We start from the raw sequence: 20,640 nt of genomic DNA, 5'->3' as shown, positions 1-20,640 counted from the left end.
GTCTATCTAGTGGATGGTCTCAAGCATAATCTGCTTAGCATATCTCAACTATGCGACAAAGGTAACAAGGTTGTTTTTCATACTGATGGTTGCCGCATTATAATCGAAGGTACAAGCAATGTTATTCTTGAAGGACATAGGAAAAGAAACGTGTATATGGTAGATTTAAATGCTGTGTCTACTAACTCTTTTACATGTATGAAAGTTACACTTGATGATCCCTGTTTGTGGCACAAACGCTTTGGTCACATTAGCTCACTAACCTTGAACAAACTCAAGAAATGGGACTTGGTTGAAGGATTATCTAAGATCACGTTCGACTAAGGAAAAATGTGTGACACGTGTGCTAGGTGCAAACAAGTGAGATCATCATTCAAACCTAAAAGAGTGATAAGCACGAATCAAGCCTTGGATCTGGTACACATGGATTTATGTGGTCATATGAAGGTAAGAAGTAGAGGAGGATACATGTATGTCTTTGTCCTCGTAGATGACTACTCAAGGTATGTATGGCCTATCTTCCTTCATTCAAAAGATGAGACCTTTGATGAATCTGATTGTCTTATGAAACTTGTTCAAAATAAATATAAGACTAATCTTGTGTATATTCATACGGATCATGGCACTGAATTTGATAATCAAGCCTTTATTGAACATTGTAGAGTTAATGGTGTAGGACATAAATTTTATGCACCAAGAACTCCTCAACAAAACGGTGTCGTTGAACGTATGAATAGAACACTAGAAGATATGGCTCGTACAATGCTTTGTGGTTTACCTCGTAACTTTTGGGCTGAAACTATCAGTACTTCTTGTTATATCCATAATCGTGCTATGATAAGACCTGTCCTTAAGAAAACCCCTTATAAACTTCTAAGAGGTCGCAAACCTAATATCTCCCATGTTCATTGCTTTGGGAGCAAGTGCTTTGTTCACAACAATGGTAAAAATAGGTTAAGTAAGTTCGACCCTAGAAGTGATGAGGCTATTTTTATAGGGTATTCGGATCATAGCAAGGCTTACAAGGTCTTCAATAAAAGAACACTTTGTATTGAAGAAAGTATTCACGTTATTTTTGATGAAGATAACGTGTTTGATAAGCCCTTACAGGATGAGGAAGAAGACTTGGACAAACCTGACTTTCGTCTTTCTAGAGACGATCCCCCAGAATTAGAATTGGAGGATAATGAGATTAAAGGGATAAATGATGAGCTTGATCATTCTTCTAAAGATAAAAAGGAGAAAACCAAAGTTATAGTTGATGATATTATAACATTGTCTCAAGATAAGAATTCCCAATCTAATGTTATAGGTGATGTTACTATAACATTGAATCCAATTCAAGGTAATGAGTCTGGAGTTATAACAGATTCTACCACAACACCGGGATTGGATTCAGGGGGAACTTCTTTAAATCCTGAGCCAAATGAAGTTGGGTCAAGTTCAAATAATGATGAAGAGCCAAGTACTTCAACTAAATGGAAATACAAGAATTCACATCCAATGGATAATATTCTTGGCAATATTAAGAAGGGAGTTCAAACGAGACGATCCTTGAACAATTTCTGTTAGTTTTATTCGTTCATATCTACGATCGAACCAACAAATATCAAGGAAGCTCTTGCAGAATCAGATTGGATTATAGCTATGCAAGTAGAACTTCAACAATTCGAACGGAACAAAGTTTGGCACTTAGTTCCTAGACCCAAGGATCGATCTGTTATTGGAACAAGATGGGTATTTAGAAATAAGCTAGATAATGCCGGAGTCATTATTCGAAATAAAGCAAGATTAGTGGTTCAAGGTTATAATCAACAAGAAGAAATATATTATGACGAGACTTTTGCACCTGTTGCTCGTCTTGAAGCTATTAGACTTCTGATAGCATTCACAGCTCATAAAGGAATGAAACTCTTCTAAATGGATGTCAGGACAACATTTTTAAATGGTTATCCACAAGAAGAAGTCTTCGTAGAACAACCCCCTTGATTTAAGGATAACAAATTTGAAGACCATGTCTTTAAATTAGACAAAGCACTGTACGGATTGAAGCAAGCACCAAGGGCTTGGTATGACAGATTATCAAAGTTTTTACTTGACAGTGCATTTAATAGAGGATCTGTTGATAAAACCCTATTCCTAAAATACGAGGGTACTGACCTTTTGGTTGTACAAATCTACGTTGATGATATCATCTTTGGATCGACCAACCGTAGCTTGTGCAAATATTTTTCGGAGTTGATGACTTCCGAATTCGAGATGAGTATGATGGGAGAATTGAAATTCTTCTTAGGTCTGCAAATTCAACAAACTGGGAAAGGCATTAAAATTCATCAACAAAAATATATTAAGGAATTAATTTGAAAGTTCGGAATGGAAAATTCCCATGCTATGCCTACTCCGATGGTCGCAGACAAGAAGTTAAATTTAGATGAAGACGGTAGACCAGATATCATGTTCAGCGTATGCGTTTGTGCTAGATATCAATCATCTCCTAAAGAATCTCATATGACGACCGTAAAAAGGATTTTACGATATCTTATTGGAACGGACAATCTATATTTATGGTATCCAATGGAGTGCAATTTCGATTTGGTCGGATATTCAGATGCCGATTACGCAGGATGCTCTCTAGACAGGAAAAGTATGTCAGGTGTTGCCACGTTCGTTGGACCTTGCATTATTACGTGGGGTCCTAAGAAGCAGAATTCAGTTTCCCTTTCAACAGCAGAAGTCGAATACATTGCAGCAAGACTGGTATGTACTCAATTATTATGGCTTAAGCAACAATTACGTGATTATGATGTTGACGTAGGTTGTATTCCTATTTTGTGTGATAATACGAGTGCTATTATTATTTCCAAAAACCCCACACAGCACTTACGTACCAAACACATTGAAACTAGACACCATTTTATACGAGACCATGTTGAAAAAGGGAATATAAAACTCGAATTTTGTAGTACTGAAAAACAATGGGCAGACATTTTGACAAAATCATTAGCTAGAGAACGATTTGAGACTTTACGGTTGGAAATTGGTTTAATCAGTGGTACCTAAGCTTCTATATATGTTTAATCTCTCAATGATTGATTAGTAAAGATAATATTGTATGACTGTGTCCGTATATTACATTGCATGAATATTTACGTCTATATAAATTTGTTTATCGTATATATTCTATTTGTATTTAAGAATTTGTGTGGCATACAAACTTTATCTTTTACCAAAATTGAGATACACCATATTTCTTTTATTTTCCAAATTTTATCAAAGTCTTTCCTATATTCCTATACAAAATTTCGTCTAAGTATGCTATTCCAACTCCTATATTACATACATACCATAATTGATCAACTACCACTTGTTTACCTAAACCTAGACTCAATCTAGACTTATATCCTATATTTACCTCTAACCGTGTAAACATTGATCACACAATCCACTTGCATTTACTTTTTCTCTTTACTAAATCTTCACTCAATCTCCATAATCATCATCATTTTCAACCTTTCACCATGACTCCCTCACATGCAAAAACACGGTCCTCTACCCGTAACCAACACCAACGAAATCCGTGTAATCAACCACAATAACAACCATCTCATCATCTTAATTCCTCTACTTTCACTTCAACAAACCCACAACCATCACCTCCCCTGTTTCGTGGTCAGGATGATGCGATTTCCGAAGGTAAAAGGCGTCGGCTTCTCAAGGGTAAGAATAAGGTGATAGTAGATGATGTTGAGGAGGCTAGTGAACCCGAGGTCATTGTTAGGAATGGGGTTTCAATAATTCTGTTTCGGGAAGCTTCGAAAAATGCGACAAAGGCTGGTTTGAACCGTGTTCGAATGACAAAAGACGAAAGTATTCTTGTTTCTTGGGTTTTGCCATACTCAATTCATGGAAGAATGTATTACCCTAAATTTTGGTTGTCTCAAATTCCATCTCTTAATTTCTTTGTCGACTTTCTTGATTTTCAAGGTTGGGGTGATGTGAGTCGGTTTTCGGGCCCTACATACCCGGTTGAGGTTGTCCAATTTTTCGCCTCAGTCAAAGTTAAGGATGATGTGTTGCATGCAACTGTTAATGGTGTAGATGTTACCGTCTCTATTGATGATTTTCGTTCGGCCTTTTCGGTTCCTCATGATGAAATCGATATTAATCTAAGTTTGGAATGGTCCAATGTGGATGATGATAAACAATCATTCATTAAAAGGTATTTTGATGAAGTTGGGTCAGATAATGGTAATATTGTAGTCCGTCCTCTCTCGGCAAAAATTAAGTTTCTTTTGAACTTTTTGTGGAATACGGTTATGCCGAGAAGGGGTGGACGGGATAAGGTGTCAAGTTATGAAGCAATCATTGTGTATTCTTGGTTGGAGGGTCGAAAAATCAATTTGTCTATTCTTGTTCTAAACTGTATTGTTAAAACGAGTCTAACCGTCACCAAGGAGAAATTTTGTATCACTCTTGATCTTCCATATGGGATGTGGATATCAAGGTTGTTTAAAATAAAACAAGTTGTGGGATGGGAAAGTTACGGTGTTAGTGCAAAGGATTGCATGTGTGATTGTGTAATCAAATTGATGGGTCTCGGGTTTGATGGACCCGAATTGGTCTTTGCTAATAATATTGAAAAGAATTCGAGTGATGTTGGTTTAGTAGCTATGGAAGCTAAATTGGAAAGTTTTATGGGTTATTTGATGACAAAATTTGAGGAGCAAACCACGACATTAGCCACGGTCATGTCTCGGGTTGGGACTTCATGGTCCTCGGACGGTGGATTGGATAGTGCTCGGGTTTATGAGTGGATGTACGGGGTTGATAAGAGGCTTTTGGGTTTTAAGAGGGAGTTGAAGGCAATTCGTGGGGAAGTGTTCCAACACGGAGATCGTCTCTCTTTTCTCACTAGTCAAGGAGGTGCGTTGGTTATGCACGGGAAAGCAATGGCGGCCGATCAATCTCTTACTTTGGAGGCGACAAAAGCTTTGTCGTTGAAAGTTCTTAACTTTGAACGGAGCCTTCAAGCTCAAACTACGCTTGTGAGGAGCTCTTTTGATCGTCTTGATGCCTTGGAACATCGCACTCGTCCCGATTACGTTAACCCGTATAAGACTCGTCAAATTTAACCTTTCCTTACCTATCACCTATTTTAGCACTTTCCTTTATTAGCTTTTAGTTCTTTTGATTTTCTAATGGTGTATTTTGCACAACTCTACCATTCGGCCCATTTTGGCAAATCTACTTGTGGTTATGGCCCAAGTAGCTCTAAACATGTTGTTCATTCGGCCCATTTGGCTTTAGACATGTTTTCTTTTAAGTTTGTGTGCTACTTTAATTCCTAGGTACTTATGTTTATCTATGGTCTATTAATTTCTTATATCGTTCTTATCTCTTGTCTCGTCTTATATTATTCTAGTCATTTTATATTTGTTCTTATCTTTTCGATGATGTCAATAGGGGGAAAGAACGTCTATGGTAAGCATTTACCTAAGCTTGCTCCTTGTCAATACCAATTGCCTCTTAAAGTCCTTTAAGTTTCGATCTTGTATTAATCGTTTGATCTTGCGCTGATCTTTATCTATAAAGATGACAATATTATATTGAGGGGGAACTTTATACTTAGTCACAATTTTAGGAGACTGCCATCATCAAAAAGGGGGAATTTGTTGAACCATATAGAATATATGTTTATGTTTTGATGATGTCAAGAGTGCTTTATATTTTATATACTCATTGCGCGTAATTGTTTGTTTAGTCTCTTCAGATTAGACTTACTATTTGTCAAGCTTAGAAAATAGTGATGAACGTATACAAGACTATGTTATGATCAAGCCCTCAATTACGAATCAAGATTGTGGAATAGTTATGTAACACCCCCTCATACCAAGGTACCTTACCAAGGACTACCCTAGCATGAAAGACTGTTACCATCTCGGTTTCCCGAGGTTAGTATATCAAAGTTACCAATTCCAAACAACCTTTATTAAAGTATAAAGAGTTAGTGATTACATGTTTCCAAAACCAAACCAAAGTATAACTGTGAAAGGTCTAACAACTACAAAGAATGCAAGCTAAGTCTCTTGACGGCGGAAGCTAGACTCGAGTGATGACTCCCCATGACTGTCTCATAGCTAAACATCTGCATTACCTGTCACAATCTGCTCACCATCCCCGAATGGATCACCGCAGGTTTTACAAAACAACAACAATGGGGTCAGTACCATTTAAATCAATGTAAGACAAACAAACAATGTAACCGGCTGATCATCCTCCATAGTAACTGACTACACACCGAAGTGTGTAGCCCTGTCGGATTACCCATCGCAACAGGTAATACACTCCACCGGTGGGGGACCGCAGCCCATCCCCACCAAGTCCAGCTCATCAACGAGCGACTAATCCCCGTCCCTTAATGTGCACATCCCCTCCCGTGACGGGTTCCACGGAGGGCGAATTAGGGTGTGAAGCCACTCCCGCAAGTGACTCCACCACAATCACACAACACCACAGTATCACAGCTGTCACAACACCACAACCGTCACAACACAACCACATCACCACCGTCATCACAACACCCATACTCCGATGATCAGCAGATAATAACAATTACAACACAAGCACAGTCTTAAATCAATTAACAGTAACTGAGTAGGGAAAACCCTACCTTTTCGCAATCCCCTTACGCTGCAATCAACCATACAAATGCATAAAAAATACCACATCATCACCTACAACAACAATCACATAATTCCAATCACTAACTGCAAAACCCCATTTCCCCCAATTCATGATTAAAGGCAAACCCTAGAATTAATCATCAACAAACATGGGAATAAAGACTTACCGACGAAAGGATGAAGGATTGAATGCGATTGCTAAGATTGTCCACACATACATAGAGGAGAGATTGGGAGTGATTAGAGTGTCGTAAGTTTGATTAGGTTTTGTAAAATGATGTTTAGAAACTGATTATCGAAATATATAACCTCTAATTACACCCGAATCAAACCGCTGAAATATCACTCGCGGACAGGATACTCGGTCGAGTATAGAGTATACTCGGACGAGTATCCTCTAATCGGCCGAGTATTCATCATACTCGGCCGAGTGTTACTCGGCAGTAGCCAAACAGACTCCACGACACACACTACTCGACCGAGTAGACCATACTCGGTCGAGTACCAGCCTATAAAATCCGTAGTATTACAGTCTTCCCCCCTTAAAAAGAACTTCGTCCCCGAAGTCCCAACCCAACCTATAAAACATGGACACCTAACACTACCTCCACCAACCACGCTTACTAGTTAACATATCCTTTCGATATAGACTCCATAATATTATCGAATAACCACAATATAATGTTGCCAACCTTGTCTCACTTCCATAACACTCACTTGCAACTCAATACCAAGACAATTCACAAAATAAGATCAACCATCAAAATGGAATGTTACATTCTACCATCCTTAAAACGAACTTCGTCCTCGAAGTTTACTCACACACATAAACATCCTCCCACAATCCGTTACTCACACTACTAATCATCATACTACTACGAGCACTGCCATTACCTGTAATAAAATCGACCATCACACAAATCCATCCTTATTCTACACCAACACTCAAACTTCCAATTGCCACCTGTATGACCATCAAACTCTCTTGTCGCATCCTACTCCTCTTAAGATAACCGTTACGTCCTCGTAACTCACTAATACTAGGTCCTTTGCTATACCTCCCATAATCCTCATTACTACCGCATGACAACGATAACCCACTATAACCTCAACACCTACAACCATTCCTATGTCCATGACTCTCTTTTTCTAACAGTTCTCGTGCCTCCAATTATTCTGTACTCCCATAACATATAACATAAAATCCCCAGTATAATCACTACTCCGTATCTTCTACATTACGACAAAACGACATACTTCTATATACATATACACTCATCTCCACAATCTTATCTCAAAATCCTCAAGTGTTACACATACTTACATTAGCTTCTCAAGTTCATCTCCTTTATTACCACAAAACTCACCCTTAACTTGACATGATGCTAAGTCCCAAAACTCCGTACTCGCTGTCCCAAGAAAAGGTGCTAAACCACCTGCAGTTCCAGTTCAATACCATACACGCTCCACAATTCTCTTGCCACAACTATGTCCACCAATGCCTCATCTAACACAAGATCAAAAGTACTCCAACAACCTCTCACAACGGTGTCCCATTAACAGAATATTACTTTACCATGACAACAACATAACCATACCCAACTCTCTTTCATATCATACTCTATACAAACCAATAGGACCCTACCCATACCGACACTGGTAAGGAACATCGTGAAACAGCACAACGGTCTATATGCCCCGACCGACACTGACAAGAAATAGCAGTAAACAAACAACGAGTTATGACAACACGAAAATGCTCGTATCACAACACGAATTACCGTGCACAAAAACTACATCGATAGCCATCACAACTTTTACAATCTCATAACACTGACTCAACACGACTTCCTTGACCACAAGACTTTCTTAAAACTGCTCTACCAGATTACGAAGCAGCATATTAGACGGGATCACAAATATCAACCTTAGGAATATTATCCAAACATGGGAATAAAGACTTAACGACGAAAGAATGAAGGATTGAATGCGATTGCTAATATTGTCCACACATACATAGAGGAGAGATTGGGAGTGATTAGAGCGTCGTACATTTGATTAGGTTTTGTAAAATGATGTTTAGAAACTGATTATCGAAATATATAACCTCTAATTACACCCGAATCAAACCGCTGAAATATCACTCGCGGACCGGATACTCGGTCGAGTATAGAGTATACTCGGTCGAGTATTCATCATACTCGGCCGAGTGTTACTCGGCAGTAGCCAAACAGACTCCACGACACACACTACTCGACCGAGTAGGCCATACTCGGTCGAGTACCAGCCTATAAAATCCGTAGTATTACAAGTTATTCAAGCAACATGAGAAGACGAAGCTTGTCTAAAGATTAATCAAGCTTGGATGATGAAGTAGCCTATGCTCGAAGATCTCCTAAGAAGATTAGAATAGTATAGGTGATTATCTCGTAATGGTAACATAAGAATGAATTTCTTATACTGGTAAAGTTATAGCTTGATAGCTATAACATTACTTGTAAAAGAGCTCAATGTTATAGCTCTTCTACTATAACATTGAGATGCTGAGTTTATACTACACGACTTAAGATGTTTTCAAAATTGTTTTTGAAAAATATTTTTGTTTCTTTTAAATGTTCTAGCAAAAATATTTATTAGGGTTATTTAATAATAATACTCTGAACTTTGGAGGTGATTCTCAAAATACTACAAACTATATTTTAACTGCCAATAAAACGAACAATTACAACATTTCTCTTATATTAGAATTGGTTAACCGGCTACCAACTAAGAAGGTGAACAAATTTTTTTATACCTTTTAACCCTTTTTTTCTCTGTTAACCCCCTTCTTCTTTTACACCTCTTTTAGCCCTTCTTTTTCTTTTCCCTTACCTCATAAACTACTAATCGCCATTAAACCTCTACCTCTTCTCCAAGCTTTTGTTCTTCCCACAATCTTCGTTCCAACAGTAGCAGGATCTTTGATGTAGGCGATAGTGAAGAGGAAGAACAACTTTTCGATTAACGAATTTGGTAACGGTTGTGCTAAGATCCCAGTTTATTAAGAAGTTCAACAATCTCTACAATCTTCACTCTTGCAATTAATATACTCCCGAGTTTCGATTTTATTGATTTAGGTATCCAAGACCAAGAATTAAACTTTTTGATTCATTTCTTTACTTTAATTTCATCTATAGGATGTAGGTGTAAAGCTCAGATTCTGTACAATTCATAGATTGTTGTTTTCCTATTGTTTAATAGGTTTAAGTTGTTTGTAGGAGTATATTATAGTATTCTGAGTAATTGATTCTTGAATACTTAGAGCTTTGGGGTTGCTAGTATTTAGGAGCTTTGGATTTGAGTAATTGATTCTCTTGTAATTGATTCGTTCTTCAGTGTATTCTTAAATCTTAAATAATGGATTGTGATTTGGGTTTGTGTCTTCTTTTGATTCTCTTCTTAGGTATGCCCTTCATTCTATTCTTCTAATGTAAGATCGTTACCATGACGATTTAATTGTTCTATTAACATGGCCTGGATTTGTACATATTTTGTTGATGATGTCTATGATTGTTTTGCGATGGTCACCAGTTTGATATGAGTATACATTTACAATTCTTCGTTTTGCTTCAGTTTGATGATTTTGATTTTGATGTTGTTGTAATGTGGTTCATAAATGAGTTTTGTATTGGATTGTCAAATCGGATTTTTTGTCATATGTTATGATAAGAATATACATGAATTTGAGGAAAGATGGAAGAGAGATTAAATTTGAAAAAAAAAAGCACAGTTGATTAGTTGAATACAGATTAAATGAGGAAGATGAAGACTCATAAAAGTAAAAAGAGTGGGCCCGCTTATGCTTATACTTACCTGCTACAACAAGTCATAAAAACACCAATTCTAATATAAGAGAAGAGGTATAATTGTTGGTTTTATTAGTAGTTAAAATAAAGTTTGGAGTATTTTGAGAAGCATCCGTATAGTTCAGAGTATTCTCATTAAATAACCCTATTTATTAAAGCCAATATTCATACGGAGTGTGGTTTTATTTAAACTTATAATTAGTAATTATATTGGGTCAACTTATGAGTTGAGCCATATTACTAATTAGGGTTTTAACTTGGCATACTCTTAAACCCTAAAATCTAACATAATTTCAAGCTAGGGTTTTCACGAATCACGGGGCATATGTGCCGTGGTATCTCGTGTTACCTTAAGGAATAAAAGATTGTTATTATTAAGATTTTATTCTCTAGAATTATCTTAACATATCTTTTATATTTAACTTGATATGGTTATTTATGATAAAGATATTTTTGTTATGGAAATCTGATCATATCTTAAGATTTATGGAAAAGATAATAGAAGAATAATTTATATTTTGTCTTTTGGAATATTCTCTATTATCTCTAGGGTTTTAAGGAAAGAAATATTAAAGATATGATTTACTTACATATCTATATTTCGGCCTCTAGGGTTTTTGAGAAAACTGTGTGCCTTGCTTCATAATCTACTATAAATACTTTACACTCTGCAACATTTAAAAAAAAAAAGACCTTCAAGCATAAATTGATTTTATTTTTAAGAGCAAAACCGTGTGTTTCAAAACAAGAAAACCGTTTTGCTATTTTCGAAAAAGGTCGTGTGTTTATAAACTTGTGCATTTGTTCTTTAGTTATCTTTATAAGATAATAGTGCTCAATCGATTTCTTACTCGTTCATTAACGTGAACTTTTAGTAGAATCATTAAGTGCTTTCTTATTAAATTAGCGTAAGTTAGTCACTCGAGTATTTAACGATACTCACTTGAGTTATAACTAGGGTTAGTTGTACGAGTTGGGTTGGTAAATTTGTAATCCGTAGAAAGGTACTAAATTTATTAATCGAGAATAGTGGACGTAGGTTTCGATTTGTGAAACTGAACCACTTCAAAAACCGTGCGTCTCTCCTTTCGTTCGTTAGTTTATTTCATTCTTGTTCGTTAATTAGTTAAAGTTTTATCAATAAACTTTAAATAATTAATTATACATATACAATCGAAAAAGTAGGTAAAAGTTTTAATCCTCAATTCACCCCCCCCCCTCTTGAGTATTTTAGATCGATAGACTCTTCAGTAGCGCATAGTGTGGCAAGATTATGTAAATCGGTAGGATAAGAAATTGTATGCTCCTTAGACTTTCCGCTAGCGATCTTGGCGCTAGCGGATCTTGACTTAAAATAATAATACCTTCCATGTTTTCTCTCTCAAAAAAAAGGTTACCAATCTCATGACTTATGAAACCTCGTTTCAAATTAAAATGGTCTCGAGGAACCATGTCACCAACACTAGACTCATCATGAGGACCTTTGTATGTGACAATGGTAAAAGCTTGAGAATTATAATATTTTTGTGTCGCCCTTAACCGCCATTGCATGGTGTAGGAGATCGTCCAAATTTAATAGTATTAGGCTTGGATTCAGCAACTTTGAAAAATTGATTTGCTTTAACACTATATAATGTCACCTCATCGCTTATTGAAACTTTGTTTGGAAATAATTGTCCAACCACAAACTCTTTTCCTTGTTCATGTCGAACAATATTCTCCAAAGTTCTCCAACTATTTAATTCCACCTCATCTAATGGATCAAGCTTATTCAACTCAACAATGGGAGCACTAGCAAAGACAAGATCAACATCTTCTTTATTTGCCATGAAATACTCATCAAGTGCTGCCAAATCCTCATCAATCTCATCACCATCCGAGTTACCCTCAAATTCCCCATCATTTACGTCATTAGTTTCAAGAAATACAAATTGACCAACATCATCTAGCCTAATAGGAATACTTGGTGTAGGATTGACAATATGACTAGTGGAAACTTCAACAAATATGTCCATTGAAGGAGCATTTGAATGACAAATACTTGCTCATACAACTTTAAAGGCTCCCTCATCATTAAGGGGTACAACTTTAAAATATCCGGAACCTGGAAATTTCATCTTCACCCTCAATTGAGTACTCAAATTTTGAAGGACAATTCTCTTATATATCTCTTCAAGTAATTCCAAATACGTCATATTTGAACTAGCTAAAATAAAACATTGATTCCCTCCTCTATAAGAAACACATCCATTTTGCTCCAACACTTCTCCATCCCAATAACACATAAGAGAAAAATCACAAATTTTTATTCTATACAAGATTTAGTATAAATCAATAATTTATAAACTAACTACAAAGTAATTTTCCCAATAAACATAACTACACATAATTTAGTAGCCATTACTAGAAATTCACTAATTTAGGGTTTTAAAATTTGGGGGGTTTTGTACAAATACAAAAATTAATATATGAGAGCTAGATCTAAGCACAAAACCAACATAATTAACAACAATAAACACGAAATAAGTTAGATCTAACAAAAAAAACATGTCACTAAACAAATAAAAATAAATAAATTACCTTGCTAATTAGGGAGGGTGAGGTGAGACGCCGGAGAGCCGCCGAACAAGAGGGATGGGTGAGGTGAGATGAGAAGGAGCGGTTAGGTGTGGTGAGGTGTGTCGGAATTAGAGGTGTTTGTGAGGTGAGATTAGGGTTTTTAATTGATAGAAATTAAGAAGGGTGTCGGGACTGTTTTGTAAAAAAAAAAAACGATACTCAATAAACACGCCACTCGTAATGGCCTTTCTTGTGCTGTAAACACGCCATTCGTATTGGCGTGTTTCATGTGTATTATTTTTTTTCCATTTTTTCAAGTCCCTCTAAAAATAAAGCCGTATAGACACGTCACTCATGTTGGCATGTTTCCGTTACAGACACGACATTCATATTGGCGTGTTTGAGTCCAGTAGCTGTGCAAACTTGACACTTTCTTAGTCACTATAAACACGCCATTGCTAATGGCGTCTTTGTCCAATTTTTAGGTTTTGAAAACCTGATCCCACGTGGACACCATTTTGACAATTATTTTCAAAACTGACCCAAAATGACAAATACTTTATTTTTTAGCATTATTTTAAAAACGGATTCCACGTTTGACTAGCAAATTAATTTTAGCAGATTTCAGAAAGAGTGTTTGGTAATCTATAAAATCTTATTAAAAGGCTAGCCTCAAAAGGCCACGCAGACAATGCCACGTAGGATAAGGAAAAGCCACGTATGCATTTGCAATGCCACATCTTAATCCACATGTCACTCTAATCTATAAAATTTTATTAAAAGTCTACTTGAAACACCTATTAAATGTCACGTAGACATCGATTAAAAGCCATCTAGGATTATAAATGTCACGTAGACATCGACTAAAAGCCACCTAGCAATAAATTATTTTTTAATCCACTCTTTTCTCCTTCTTAAAAAAAAAACCAAAATCGGATTAGTAATCCCTATTTTTTTACTCCACCCACATATGAATCAACTACATATACAATTTTCAAAATATCATCTTCCCCAATTTTTTTTGCCAAATTGCCTTTGGATTGTCGATGTCCGTGTTGAAATATATTTCTATCTATACAATATAGTTAAATGACTAGCTAAATCATCTATAAAATACCATTAAAAGACTAACTTGAGTAGTATTTAATTGTCATGTGACAACTCTCAAAAACCTCCTAATATGCTATATATTTCATATTTAATTAAGTTCTAATAATAATAATAATAATAATAATAATAACACATTCAAGATGTTTTATTATGCATTTACTCCACTTTTGTTTTTCCTCTTCTCCCATTCATTGTAAGTTCGTAACCTAATTTCAACCTTTCATCTTATTCTTGAATTCTTAATCTTAATGAATGTTATATATATATATGTATATATATATATATATATATATATGTATATATATATATATATATATGTATATATATATATATGTATAAATATATATATATATATAGGTGTTAGGTCCCTCATTGCGGAATCAGATTCGCTGGTGCTCATCAATACGCTCAAAGCTAATGAGGCCCCGGCAAACTACCTCGGAGTTGTGATAAAGGAAATTATAGATTTAAAGTCGAGTTTTGAGTCTTTATGTTTTGCCTTCGTAAAACGATCAGGTAATGAGGCGGCACATGGTATGGCTCACTATATGCCGTTGGACTTTTCGACTCGGGTGTGGGTTGAGCTTTGTCCTGAGAGGATTGTAGATGTTGTCCCTTCAGACATAATGTCTGCCTTTATTTAAATCTAATACACCTTTTATCCCTCAAATATATATATATATATATATATATATATATATATATATATATATATATAAGAGAGAGAGAGAGAGAGAGAGAGAGAGGATCTAATGAGTCCCTTACCTCATTTGAGTCCTTAAGTCCTTATAAGGACCTTAGGATTGACAACATCTAAGGTGGAGATTATTTACAAAATATAGGCCAAAAAAAAAGGGAAAAGCTTGGGTAGGAAAGAGGAGAACAAACCCTGCAAATAGTCCTTCCCAATGATCAAACTGACGGACAAAAGGATATATCCTTTGTACTATGTTTACACTCCCACATTCTTCCTTCCTCAACACACTTATTTCCAACTTTCTTTCTTCTCTCTAAAACTGAGTTCTTTTTTTTGAAAACGTACTTTTCAGCTAAATTTCTCACTAAATCTTGCAAATCAGCGGAAACATGCAAATAATAGATGGCATCAATGGTATTTCTTCATTTTATTCATTGTTTTCAGTTACATTTTAATATTTTCAGTTGAATAGGATGGATTAAGCTCATGGTAAAATCTGCATGTTCATTCTTGTTATTGTTATTTGTTACTGGGTTTGAAATGAAGATTGTTGTATAGCATGGTAAAATCTGCATGCTGCATTTTCATATATTTGAGTTTTTAGTATCAACGCATTCTGACAACATTTACATTAACACTTACAGTTTTTGTTAGACAGTATTTCTTCGTATATTTGTTCATTCTTGTTATTGTTATTGTTATAGTTTTAATTTGAGTTAGAATTCTAACAACATTTACACTTTTGCTGACATTTACACTTTCAGAGCAGCACATTTACACTACATTTCTCCTGACATTTACACTTACATTTTTGGATGTTTACATTTACACTTATACTTTTGTCCAGATCAGCACCCTATTGTTATTTTTATTGTCATAGTTTTAATTTGAGTTAACATTATGACAACATTTACACTTTTGCTGACATTTACACTTTCAGAGCAGCACATTTACACTACATTTCTCCTAACATTTACACTTACACTTTTGGATGTTTACATTTACACTTATACTTTTGCTATCGTTATTTTTATTGTTATAGTTTTAATTTGAGTTAGCATTCTGACAACATTTACACTTTTGCTGACATTTACACTTTCAGAGCAGCACATTTACACTACATTTCTCTTGACATTTACACTTACACTTTTGGATGTTTACATTACACTTACACTTTTGTCCATATCAGCACCCTATTGTTATTTTTATTGTCATAATTTTAATTTGAGTTAGCATTCTGACAACATTTACACGTTTGCTGACATTTACACTTTCAGAGCAGCACATTTACACTACATTTCTCCTGACATTTACACTTACACTTTTGGGACATCATTATTTGGACATTTATACTTTTGGAACATTTGCATTTATGGAACATTTACACTTACACTATATGTATGGAACATTTACACTTCCATTTAACATTTACACTCTGATTCCCTTGACATTTACACTTACACTCTGTGGACATTTACAGACTCACTAAAACAAAATGGAGTGCAACCTGACAGGCAGAAGCTGTGCGGGGAGGTCGAGAACAGGTTTACACCATACATCGGGCAGGAGTTTGGGGGGGTTGAGGACGCGATGACGTTTTATAAGATATACGCCATTGCTTGTGGGTTTGATGTGCGTAGGTACACAACAACAAAATGGCGTGGTGGTGAGATAAAGTCAAAACTCTTCGTCTGCAATCGAGAAGGTTTCACTCACAAGGCGCCAGGTAAAAATCAGGATGACGGACTGGTTGGGGAGAACTCACAGAGGATATTCAGGGTCACTAGAGTCGGGTATAAAGCGAGGATACAACTATATATGAAGAATGGTCTTCTAGTAATTGACCGGTTCCACGAGGGGCACAATCACGAGCTGATCTCGCTTAAGGACAGAGAGCTCCAGAAATTGTCGCGCAACATAACAGATTATCACAAGATGATAATCGTTTTGAACTCAAGGGTTTGTAATATATAATCACTATCTATACTAAATAAATAATTCCATTCACGTTATATTTCTTTAACGTATCTGTTAATAATTGATTGGCAGCTGAAGATAGGAGTAACAAAGACATACAGAATATGCAAAGAACAGGTGAATGGATTCGAGAACATTGGAGCAAGCTTAAATGATTTTATGAACTTCCATAGGGATGTTAAATGTTTCATTCACGAACGGGATGGTTAATTGTTTGTTGACCATTTTAAGGAAATGACTGAAACAAGAATAGGTTTCTACTTTGACTATGAACTTGACGATGATGGCAGCCTATGTAGGGCCATATGGGCGGACGGTACTGCCCGAAATAATTACAAGATTTTTGGTGATGCGGTGTCATTCGACCCAACTTACTCCACCAATAAGATTTCTATGGTATTCACACCATTCACGGGTGTTGACCACCATAAACGATTTATGACGTTCTGTGGGGCTCTAATTGCAAGAGAAGATTATGAGTCATTTAATTGGATTTTCAGCCGGTTTTTACAAGAAATGGGGGGAAGGAACCCGAGTACATAATTATAGATCAGGACCCAGGTATTATCAAATCTGTCCCTCTGGTTTTCAAGACAGCGCGCCATCGGTTCTGTATGTGGCATATAATGAACAAAATGCCCAGTAAGTTTGGTGTCTCTAGGAGTGATTATAATGACTTCATCTGTAAAATGAATGACATTATATGGGACGATGAGCTTGAAGCAGCAGAATTTGATGCTATCTGGGAGCAAATTATTGAAGATCATGGTGTTGGCGTAAATGATTGGTTTGTGGATACGTATGCTATAAGGGGACAGTGGGTGATGACGCATTGCAGAGACTTGAGGATGGCGTCTATTATGAGGACGACTCAAAGATCAGAGAGCGAAAATAGCTTTTTCAAGAGGTTTGAGCATAAGTCAGGAACATTGGTGGAGTTTTGGATGCGTTTTGAGAGCGCTATGGAACAACAAAGGCATACACAGAAGCAGCTTGACAACATGGATAAACACTCGTCCGCAAAGGCGTCAACACATCTGGCCTTAGAGATTCATGCTGCAAAGGTGTACACCTATTAAACTTTCCACAAATTCAAATAAGAAGTCATCTGCTCAATTGATACATGTAGAACAAGAGGTTTCACTGAGAGAGGCGAGCTAGAGGTAACTACTGTCAAAGATTCGTCCAGGAAGAAGAATTTTGAAGTTGCATACAGTCCAGGTAATTTACACTTTCTATAACATAACATTTACACTTCTTATAACTTAACATTTACACTTTCAGTTCATGACATTTACACTTTACATTATATGACATTTACACATTTCCAGTTCATGACAATTACACTTTACATTATATGACATTTACACATTCTATAACATAACATTTACACATTATCTGACATTTACACTTTCAATAATATTACATTATATGACAATATATGACATTTACACTTTCAATGACATTTACACATTTCCAGTTTCAATGACATTTACACTTTCAATGACATTTACACATTTTCACTTTCAATGACATTTACACATTATATGACATTTACACTTTCAATGTCATTTACACATTTACAGTTCATGACATTTACACTTTACATTATATGACATTTATACTTTCCATGATATTACATTTACACTTTCAAGGATCGGACATTTACACTTCATGACATTTACACATTATATGACATTTACACTTTCAATGATATTACATTATATGACAATATGACATTTACACATTTCCAGTTTATGACATTTACACTTTACATTATATGACATTTATACTTTCCATGATATGACATTGACACTTCTTATAACTTAACATTTACACTTTCCCAGCTCATGACATTTACACTTTCCAATTCATGACATTTACACTTTACATTATATAACATTTACACTTTCCATGATATGTCATTTATAGTTTCTGTTTTTATCACATTTAAATTTCCATATAATCAGCTTTAACTGATGACCCAGGTACACGTAAAGCAAGCTGCAGTTGTACGATGTTTGAAAGAACCGGAATCCTATGCCGCCATATAATATGGATTTTTTCGGCAAGTGGGATAAAGACTATACCAGAAGATTATGTTGTGAATAGATGGATGAAAGAGTATCTCCGATTAAGGATTTACAATTGTAATGGTGAAGGGACAGAAAACATGCAAGTCATCGATGAAAAACAAATTACAATGTCAATAATGTGGTCAGAATTTCATGAAGCTGTAGGGCTCCTTCGAGGAAAAGGAGTAACTCATGTTGACAGCTTTTCCGCTGTAATTAGGTCATTTAAGGAGTCGCTGTCACCATTAGGGGAAGTGTTGAATAAAAATCAACAAATGGAGAAATTTCTGAATTGTACGGCAAGTGAGGTAGTGACGATATTGCCACCAAAGAATTCAAAAAACAAGGGTAGCGGAAAAAGATTGTTGTCAGCCAAAACAAAAGCAATGGTGTTGGCTAGGAAACCCAAACGTAAGTGTAATAATTGCAAGAGAATGACAAATCACGACAAGAGGAACTACCCTAAACCCTTCTCGGCACACACATCATTGTGCGAAGGGTCGTCTGAACCAGAAGAGGATGAAGGAGAGGAGGAGGAAGAGCTGGAATCAGAACAAGAATAGATGTCAGAGCAGTGACAAATATTTTGAGTGTGTAACTTTAAACTTTGATGTGCTATAACTGGAGCGAGGGATTAGGAATTGGTCTCATGGCAGCGTTACTTTTAACTGCGGTTGGTGTAACTTTTAGTAACACAAACGTTAGAGTTACACTGTCATAAGACCAAAATGTCTCTGTTTTATTGGATAGCCAAAACATTGTGTTACTTGAACTTATTTTGGATTACTTATGTTATTTCAAGTAACAGTTACACTTATTTTCAACTAACGTGTGTTAACATTTACACTTCCCATGTCACCGCATTTACACTTCCCATGTTACCACATTTACACTTCCATCTGAATGAAACTGAAATTCAATTTCAGTGTGTTTACATTCACACTCAGTATGATAACGTTTACACTTTCAGTGTGTTAACAGTTACACTTGCAATTTAGTCACATTTACACTTTCAATAATAGTTTCATCTGAATGAAACTATTCTTCAATTTCAGTGTTAACATTTACACTTTAAGTCTGTTAACAGTTACACTTGCAATTTAGTCACATTTACACTTGCAATTTAGTCACATTTTCACTTTCAATAATAGTTTCATCTTAATGAAACTATTCTTCAGTTTCAGTGTTAACATTTACACTTTAATTGTGTTAACAGTTACACTTGCAATTAGGTCACATTTACACTTTAAAGAAACTAAAATTATAACTGCCCAAAAATATACCATTTACACATTTACACATTAGTGTAAACATTGCCAACCAAAATACAAAATAGTCGAGATTCTTTTCTAACTTCGACATTGCCAAACAAAAATACATTTCAATAAAAAATATGTCCATAAATTGTTTACTGTTTCGACAACACAGTCTTAATTTTGCGCTTTTTTTTGTAACTTGCCCCATAAATCTTCTTTTCCAGCGATAAACCCATCCAACTTTGTTTCGAAAACCTCTCTGTTGACATTTATGTCAGCTAGTACAAGGGTCGCCACCAACTCGACTACCAAGTACCGTCGATTCCTCTTCCTCTCCAAGTCTGGATGCTCAAAAGGTTGACCCTCGTACATCAACATATGCATCATACAGAAAATCCCTGATTCTGTTATGTTAGGAAGGGGTGTTTGGCGCCTGAA

The 20,640-nt window shown here is 35.8% G+C and overlaps 1 protein-coding gene across 1 annotated transcript; it reads left to right on the top strand.

Moving 5' to 3' along the window:
* The first annotated feature begins 16,484 nt into the window (after positions 1-16,484).
* LOC141607223 (protein FAR1-RELATED SEQUENCE 7-like) lies at positions 16,485-19,509 on the top strand. Its single transcript, XM_074426583.1, has 6 exons — positions 16,485-16,853; positions 16,944-16,988; positions 17,103-17,267; positions 17,372-17,670; positions 18,001-18,092; positions 18,842-19,509. Exons 1-6 carry the CDS (start codon positions 16,485-16,487, stop codon positions 19,507-19,509), a joined length of 1,638 nt encoding a protein of 545 aa, XP_074282684.1.
* Positions 19,510-20,640: the final 1,131 nt, after the last annotated feature.

This window comes from Silene latifolia, chromosome 10 (assembly GCF_048544455.1).
Source record: "Silene latifolia isolate original U9 population chromosome 10, ASM4854445v1, whole genome shotgun sequence".
Taxonomy (NCBI): domain Eukaryota; kingdom Viridiplantae; phylum Streptophyta; class Magnoliopsida; order Caryophyllales; family Caryophyllaceae; genus Silene; species Silene latifolia.
This window is presented reverse-complemented; position numbering and strand designations above follow the sequence as displayed.